At 35.1% G+C, this 8,540-nt stretch overlaps 1 protein-coding gene across 1 annotated transcript; it reads left to right on the top strand.

Moving 5' to 3' along the window:
• Positions 1-205: 205 nt before the first annotated feature.
• LOC132278725 (origin of replication complex subunit 2) lies at positions 206-6,805 on the top strand. The gene is made up of 6 exons (XM_059780592.1): positions 206-491; positions 1,172-1,278; positions 1,367-1,499; positions 5,021-5,306; positions 5,806-6,033; positions 6,114-6,805. The coding sequence occupies exons 1-6, from the start codon at positions 372-374 to the stop codon at positions 6,311-6,313; spliced, it is 1,074 nt and encodes a 357-aa protein (XP_059636575.1). The 5' UTR covers positions 206-371; the 3' UTR covers positions 6,314-6,805.
• Positions 6,806-8,540: the final 1,735 nt, after the last annotated feature.

Raw genomic sequence — 8,540 nt, forward strand, 5'->3', positions numbered from 1 at the left:
TAATAAAGGTGCAAAAGTCTTTTTCGGGAATGAGAGAAAAATATTATAGCTGCCACTATGTAGAGTCTTCAAGTGGTTTTTTTTATGGTCCCAAGTTGTGTTTTTTTTTTTTTTTGGGCAATGAAACTCCAAAGGATGTGATAATGTACAATAGACCAAACTGATTGGGCCCATATGTGACCCAAAAGTTAATTCGATGGTTTCCATTTTCCAAAATAGAGAGAGTAGAGCCCAAATATACCCAAAAACCCATTGCCACACTCCAATTCCTTCAACAAAAAATGAAAAACCGCGGGAAAAAGAAACTAGGGCACGCATAGTTCGTTCATTCCCCACTCTCTCTTTCCTGAAAATTTGCTGGAATCGAAATCATGGAAGCGAACGATGTTGACGAAGAGGAGTTTGGATTCTCAAGAAACTATTTTCTTGCAAAGGAGTCTGGAAAGAAATCAAATCGTAAGCTATCCGAAATCGATCTTGTTGACGAACAGGTACTCCTCTCTCTGTGTGTGTATATATATTTATATATGTATGTATATCAATATTTGCAATATCATGGCCCACAAAAGATAAAGTCTCAAGCAAAGAAGCATTTGCTTTTGTGGGAGTGATATTGGGTGATCCCAATCTATTCAAATACAGCAAACTTTTTAGGCTTTTGATGGTAGGTCCACTTCCAAAATGCGGAAAGAGGGTTTTTGGCATCATTGTTGTTGCAGGGTTGCGATTGTTGAAGTAATAAAGCAATTGGTGGTGAACTGGGCAGGGGGTGCGATGGAGGAGGCTGTTTGTAGAAGCATCCCCTTCTTGTTCTAGTACTGAAAATGACAATAGCTAATACTAGTCTAATATAAATATAAATATATATATATATATATATATATATAATGTATTTGTATATATACCCACGTTTAGAGATAAGAACGAAAGCAAAAAATGGCTATTTTTTTTGGGGGGGAATGAATTCTCCTTAGTTTTGTCTTTATTGATAGAAAATTTTCCCCGTTCAACACCAAAAATTTACAAAATCTTATATAAATAAATGAAAATGTCAAATATCAATATTGATTTTATTTTTAGGTTACTGTTTTTTCAAGGAAATGTGAATTTGGATATCTATATGTAGGATGTAAGTGCAGCTGCATCTAATATTGTGGGTATCTATATGTAGGAGCTAAGAGCAGCGGCATCTAATATTGAGCCTAAACACGAGAAGGAAATTGCAGTGTTGATAAACAGTTATAGAAGTTTGTATCCTAAGTGGGCTTTTGAGTTAAGGTATGCACCCACTTTTTTTCTTTTTTCTTTTTTAATTTTATTTATTTCTTTTTTATTATGGTTTTCTGTGTTGGTTATAATGTCCCAGGTGTGGTTTTGGCCTTCTGATGTATGGATTTGGGTCTAAGAAGGCACTGATTGAAGATTTTGCTTCAACAACGTTAACTGAGTGTGCTGTAGTTGTAATCAATGGCTATCTTCAATCAATCAATCTTAAACAGGTATACTTGATGCTGCAAAATGATATTGGTTTCGTTTACCTATGTATCTATGCAAACCAAACTGAGTCCAATTCTTTGAAAAATATTTGGATCCCGTATTTCCTTTAGTGCTAAGATCTTTTGATGACTATAGGGAATTTTATGTGTGGATTAGAATAAGAGGAAGAGGGAAAAAACATAAATTTATTGCAATATGTTGGGTGTTAACAATGACACACACAAGCACACATGATTGGCGTAGGCAATGTGTCTGCAATATAGTAGTGGTGGCCGGGGAAGAAGTGGTGGGGTAGCTGAAGCTCATTGATAGTGCTAACTGTTGATGTGCGGTGTGGGTGACATTAGGATTGATGGTGACATTGTTGTGGGGGCTAGTATTGGTGTGGTGATGGCATAAAGGCAGTCGCTACTAACCTTTTTTTGGGTGGCTATGATATCATGGTTTTGGTTGGGTGGTGAAGGTTGATACTTGTTATATTAAAATCTAAGAGCTTCCCAAAGTATTATAATTAGAATTTTTAAAAGTGCTAATATGTTATCAAGTGTACCCTTTTAAAGATTAGAGGATGGCCTTTAATATAAGGTAACTAGTGTTTAAGCTAGTTGGCTTTGGGTAAAAAATAAGGTAAATAAGAGAAGTGTTAAGCTTAGCAATGGCAATAGTAGGGGTGAGAAATTGTGCATTGGTAGTTGTTTTGATCAAGCTTATTCAAATCATTTTTTGAAAATCTTGGAGAAAACAGATTTTGAGCAGCATATGCAGGCTTTAAGATCATCAAATTGTTTGGGAATAAATACACTCAATACAGTGTTTATGTCATCCGAGAATTTGGCTATCGGTCATTTGGGTATTCATTCTATATTTTTCCTTTCCTAAAGTAACTATCGATTCTGGTTAGTGTTCTATTTCCTTTCTTATTCATCTTATTTATGTACTTATATTCCTATAGGAATATTGTCTTTCTTATTCATCTTATATATATATATATGTATATATATATTCCTATATTTCTATATTCCTTATTCTTTTGGAATATGGTCATGTGTGTATCTCTCCATCTTACAGTGATAACTCACTCTTGGACACATGGAAATGGTTTTTCTGAATATGTGTGTGTATATATGTATTTGTATTAAAAATTTGAAATTGGCTTTATATCAATTTTAGTTAACTTTTCATAAACTGATTATATTACTATAAGTTATTGTCTATTTGGTTACATATTTGTTCATTTTGTTTTTTGTTTTTTGTCTTTCTAGAATCAGGCTTAGTTGTATTTGGTACCAAAATATTTACTTTGTGAAGATTGTTCTATTTGATAAATAATTATAAATAAATAAAATTTGTTATTTGGATTGCGTGTAATCGTACATGTCTAACCAGTTGAACTAGGAAAGAGTGAAAATCCTTTGGTTGAAAGAAATTATTCCGGAATTTAGTTGGAGGTCAGCGGTCCGCGGAGAATGACCTGGAATCCGTGGTGTGTGCGGTAAACAAGTTGAGGATTTTTTTTATTTAACGTTGGGTATTGGGTTTTGACGTTGTTTTGGGATTGAATTGTGTTTGGAGTGTTCTATTTATTGGCTTATAATTCAATTTTAATTATGCTCAGTTCCTTGTGCGTGTATGGATAATGCTATGAACATTCTTACAATGTATATGATAACCTATGTATTGATTATATGGATTTAGAGCATTTTTGTAGGTCCAATAGCTTTCTTTCGGTAATGGAGAATTCCCGGAGCTCACCTGACAATGTTTGCTCCTTACTTAAGAAGTGTTAAGAGACATTCCTTAGGATTTTTTATTTTTTATTTTTTTAAAAATATAATGTAATGGATCAAAAGATTTCGTTTTTATGTTTGAGATTATCATTCTTTAGTTATTAAAGTTTGATTTAATAATAAAGGATTGTCGAGGCGGTTAATCTTTAATGGTATAAAAGTTTATTTTGTTTCATCATAAATAGTTCTATTTTATTTTATCACGTTCTAAAAATATCGTGGTGTGACAGGTTGGGCCTGAGTTGTAACTCTAACCCGCCCAACCTGCCCGAGTTGGAGCCATACATTTCCAATTCCTTTCTTTATAAGTATTTTGTCTCCTTGATTGATGACTATTCCAGAGTGACTTGGATCTATCTCACTAAGGACTGGTAACATATGTCTTTTGGGCCGCTTATATTGTTTCGTAGCCTAATTGTATTTATAGGTTCTTACCTTTAGCAAATATTAAAAGCAGAAATTTTATAGACTATGGCACGTAGCAATTGGGAACTTGTCAAGTTGTTTTAATGGTCTTGACCATTCTTGTAACTTAAAACCTTGACTTCGATTTTGTCCTGAATTTTTTTGTCAAGACTCAAGAGTCTAGACTGGCTGTTACCACCAATTCCATAATTCCAGTGGGTGTTACCCTCGTTGAGCTTACAGGAAGGATTCATAGATGTACAACTCGCTTCCTATGATCCGGTTCTCCGGGGCCATACTTATCACCTCCTTCCCCGATTACAAAATGACTTACCTACAGCAAAAGCGAAGTACCAAGGGGAACTATTGTTCTTGGAGCCACTTCTCTATAATCCACAACACCAGTTGCAGAAAGATTAGGGGACCCCCTGCTTGAAGCTGTACAGCTGAAGTGATACCTCTGTCACAACCAAAAAAGACCTGCCGGGTTTGCACATAAACAGCCCGCACCTCTACATATCTATCCTACCCTTTAAGTGGGACGCTCTTTTCCTGGGTAAAATGCTGCATCTGTGGGCTTAATTTGATTCTTTTAGTATGTGCAAAGAACTTGTTTTGTTCTTTAGCATAGCCACTTATTATGGAGCTATGTTTGTTGGTCCTTAATGACTAAGATTCTACCTTGTGTTATATTTGAGTGTTGTTCTTTTCTTTTTCTTTTTCTTTTTTTTTTCTTTTTTTTTTCTCTGATAAATAGTTATATCTAAGTGTTATATTAACTTGTTTTTAGAGTAGATGATGATTTATCAGTATAAATCTATGATTCTATTGTTATACTTAGTCATCCTCGTCTTTCCAGGACTCATTTGTAAATTTTCTTTGTTAAATTGACTATTTTACCTTATAAGTGATAAGCATATTCGCCCCACTCAACTTGATTGTATTTTCCTCAAAATTTTAGTTATTTGACTTGAAATGAATCTTTCCCATCTCCTTGTGTGGGTGGGACATATATACTGGGTAATTTGCTTTCTTTATTTGACTCAAAAGGGAGAGCCGGAGAGGTCATTGCTTGGTGCAATGGTAAAGGCTTAGACTGACAAATCCGAGGTTATGGCTTCAAATCCAAGAGCAGTCTTTGTTGCTAAATAATGCCAAAGGTAAGGTCTATCTCCATTCTTCCCCTCTCAACATACCGCATAGGTGGAACATGTTCTGGGTAATGGACTTAATTTCTTTCTTTGACTCGAGGGCTCAATGTAAGTGCTATCTATTGACTACTTTTTGTCATCATTTATTCCAATGACAAATCATGAATGTTTAACTTGTAGGTTTTGATAGCTTTAGCCGAAGTTTTATGGGATCAATTGAAAACCCAGCGAAGAACTCCTTTGGCTAAAGATCAACAGCCATTTAATGCCCGATCAGTGGATGATCTTCTTGCTTTTCTGGATGGACCACACATGGAGGGAGATGGATGTTTTGTTTGTATAGTCATTCATAATATTGATGGTCCTGGATTGCGAGACTCTGAGACTCAACAATATCTTGCAAAAATAGCTGCTTGTTCTCATGTTCGCATTGTTGCTTCTATCGACCATGTGAATGCACCTCTTTGTAAGTACATCTATTTCATAGATAATCAATTAGCAATTGGCAATTGTTGCGGACCATTTCTTTAATCTCTCTCTCTATTTTTTTTTCCTTGAGATGCTTCAATTAAATTGTCTCATAAAATTTTGTCAGTTAATGTACCTTTGTGGTAGTGGTCCTTAATACGAGTATTTAAATATTTTCATGTTATATTGTACTTGACCCCTTCTCCAGAAATATCCATACATGTATAGATAAACCCAGTGCTTAAAATGGCCGTGTAATTTTAGAAGAAGATGGTTGGATGGATGGTATGGATAAACTTTGTGCTTAAAATGGCCATTTGAAGTGACCCTTGCCTGCTACTAGAGTACAAAACCTTGTCCTTTAATTCTATACTGTTTGCTATTTTAATCTGTCTACATAAAGGGGTCTGAAGTAGTAGCGTTATCAAATATTCGATTATTCTTATTAATGTATCCAGTTGTTGAGCCTAATATTACCGTGTTGGGTTTGATGCAAGTGTGGGATAAGAAGATGGTTCACACACAGTTTAACTGGTGTTGGTACCATGTCGCTACCTTTGCACCATACAAGGTTGAAGGAATTTTCTTCCCTTTGATTCTTGCACATGGTGGCACTGCCCAAACTGTGAAAACAGCTTCAATAGTTTTACAGAGTTTGACACCTAATGCCCAGAGTGTGTTTAAAGTCCTAGCAGACCATCAACTTGCTCATCCTGATGAAGAAGGCAAGTAGCCAGACCTACTTTGGAGAAATTGTCGTTTTCAACTTGAATGTATCATTCATGTCTCATTTTTTCTTTCTCAGGGATGCCAGTCAATGAATTGTACACAATCTGTCGAGAGCGCTTCCTCGTGAGTAGCCAGGTGACATTAAATTCCCATTTGACAGAATTCAAAGATCATGAGTTGGTCAAGACCAGAAGGCATTCTGATGGCCAAGACTGCTTGTACATTCCTTTGACAACTGAAGCACTTGAAAAAGTGGTATCAGAGATGAGTCAGTAAGATTCATTATGCCGTGGCCAGTGGTAAATATTTTTTAATCTATAAATGGACTTCATCTGCAGCACCGGTGCTAGGTCGGCTAGCAGAAATTCCCCTTCGATTCAAATTGGCTGTGATGCCAAAATTGGTAATTCTGCATTCTATTTTCTATAATGATGCGAGCTACATTGTGCTTAGGGTGCATTTTCCTCATCTTGGACTGGTTACAGCTCAGACATTCATCGTTCAGATGCTACCGCTGCCAAATCCTTCTGTGAAGAACGAGTTTGTTGATCTCTGGTACCTTTCCAATGCTATCATCGTCGCATACTTGCAACTTTAGGCTGGTTCTATCTTTGTGGAAAAACAAATCTGCCCCTGCAATCTACTGTTTAGTATGTAAACACATTTTAACTCTGGTGTAGCAATATGATGAGTAATGGTTGTGGCTATTTCCATTGAGCAAACGAGAAGCATGTTCTTGCAAATTTAAGGCTCTGTTTGTAAGTAAAATATATTTTAGATTTCTTACAAAAATGACTTATCGAAAAAACTTCCACAAGTCATTTTCCATTTCCAATCCCTATTGATATCGATTACCGACCTTGACAACTCTTCTGGCGAACCCTTCTCTTTGTGAGAACCTGTGTCTCTCTCTATTGTCTCTCTTCACTATGAAACCCTAAACCTTCGCCCGAACACTTGCCCCGGACCTTCGACCTCCTCTCAATTCAATCCCCAAAGTGATGCAAAACGACGTCAATTAGGGTTGGTCGTGTTCATCATATGGTAGAACTTGTTTCCAATCCCCATGTTCTTTGAATTATTTCTCTAGTTTCTATTCAAAAGGAACATATAACGGCTAGCTGAAATTATAATGACTTGTAAAAGGAAATTCTAGATGACGAGTATGTGAGAGGGTGGAGGATTCTGGACATTGCTTGAAGTGGTAATGGTGGGAGTCACCCTGCAACCTTCATGACTGAAGACCCTTTTATTCACAATCTCACAACAATAAAAGTTCATTCGCATGCATGTATCTATATGTGTATATATATAAAACGACATTTGACATTATTCTTCAAAGACACGAGTTTTACTCTGTTGCACTGCCTCCTCTCCTCAGTACCTTTCCCTCCGGTTAGAGCATCGAGTCTTGAGGCTAGATGTTGTAAGGGGAACTTGTCCCACACTAGATCCGGATGAAAAATGTATGATTATAAATGGGTAGGTATGTAGTACTACCTAATAGTTTAAATTTTTTGATAAATGGGCAAGCGTCCACCCGTTATATTTAATATCAGAGCCAGATTCAGTCCTTGATCCGGTGTCACGCCAAGCGTCCGGTCTGGAAGGCGTCTGAGTGCCTGCACTAGGCACTCCGGGCAGGCAGGGTGGCCCGACCGCAACAAGGGTATTGCAAGTTCGGATGGGAGAGAATATTATAAGAAGGAACTTGTCCTACATCGAATCTGGATAGAAAAATGTATGAATATAAATGGGTGGGTATACAATACTATTTAATAGTTTAAGGGCAAGCACCCATCCAATACATAGTCTAAAAATCTTTATATATATATATATATATATATATATATATATATATATGTATATTTTTGATATAAAAATCTAAAAACTTAAGCATATAAAATTCTAAAAACTTAATGTAAATTTGTTAAAATTATAAACAAATTCATTAAAAATTAATTCTTCAAAGTATTGATATACAATGAATTAAGATTTAAACAAAAAAGAAGTTGAAGAGAAAAGGGTGATCCTAATTTATATATATAGTATATTTAAAATTAACAAATATATATAAAAAAATTTAAATTAAGTTTGAATTTAGATTTTTAACCCAAAAAATGGGACTGAAGGCAAATTAAAAATTATGGCTATGATGTTTGGTTGCGGTTATAAAAATGACATCATAAACTTATAAAAATGCAGTAAAGTCCACAATTGAGAATTGAGATTTTTTATTACAAACGTGAAAGGCAATAGAAGTACGTACCATAGTTAGTAAAATACAGAACGAAAAAAATACGAGTACAAAAACATACGAGTATAATTTGATATATATTTTTTTAAAATATATTTAAAAAATTCGGCAAAAAAATACAGAGAAGTAAAAATATGAATACGAATAGGTACGTGTATAATACGTTATATACATTAAAAATTCAGAATAAAAAATTCGGCTATATACACCTTATTATTTTCTTATATATATATATATAAATATATT

The sequence above is a fragment of the Cornus florida genome, unplaced genomic scaffold (genome assembly GCF_030987335.1).
Source record: "Cornus florida cultivar Cherokee Brave unplaced genomic scaffold, ASM3098733v1 CherokeeBrave_3.0.0_Hap2_Chr10, whole genome shotgun sequence".
Lineage (NCBI taxonomy): Eukaryota > Viridiplantae > Streptophyta > Magnoliopsida > Cornales > Cornaceae > Cornus > Cornus florida.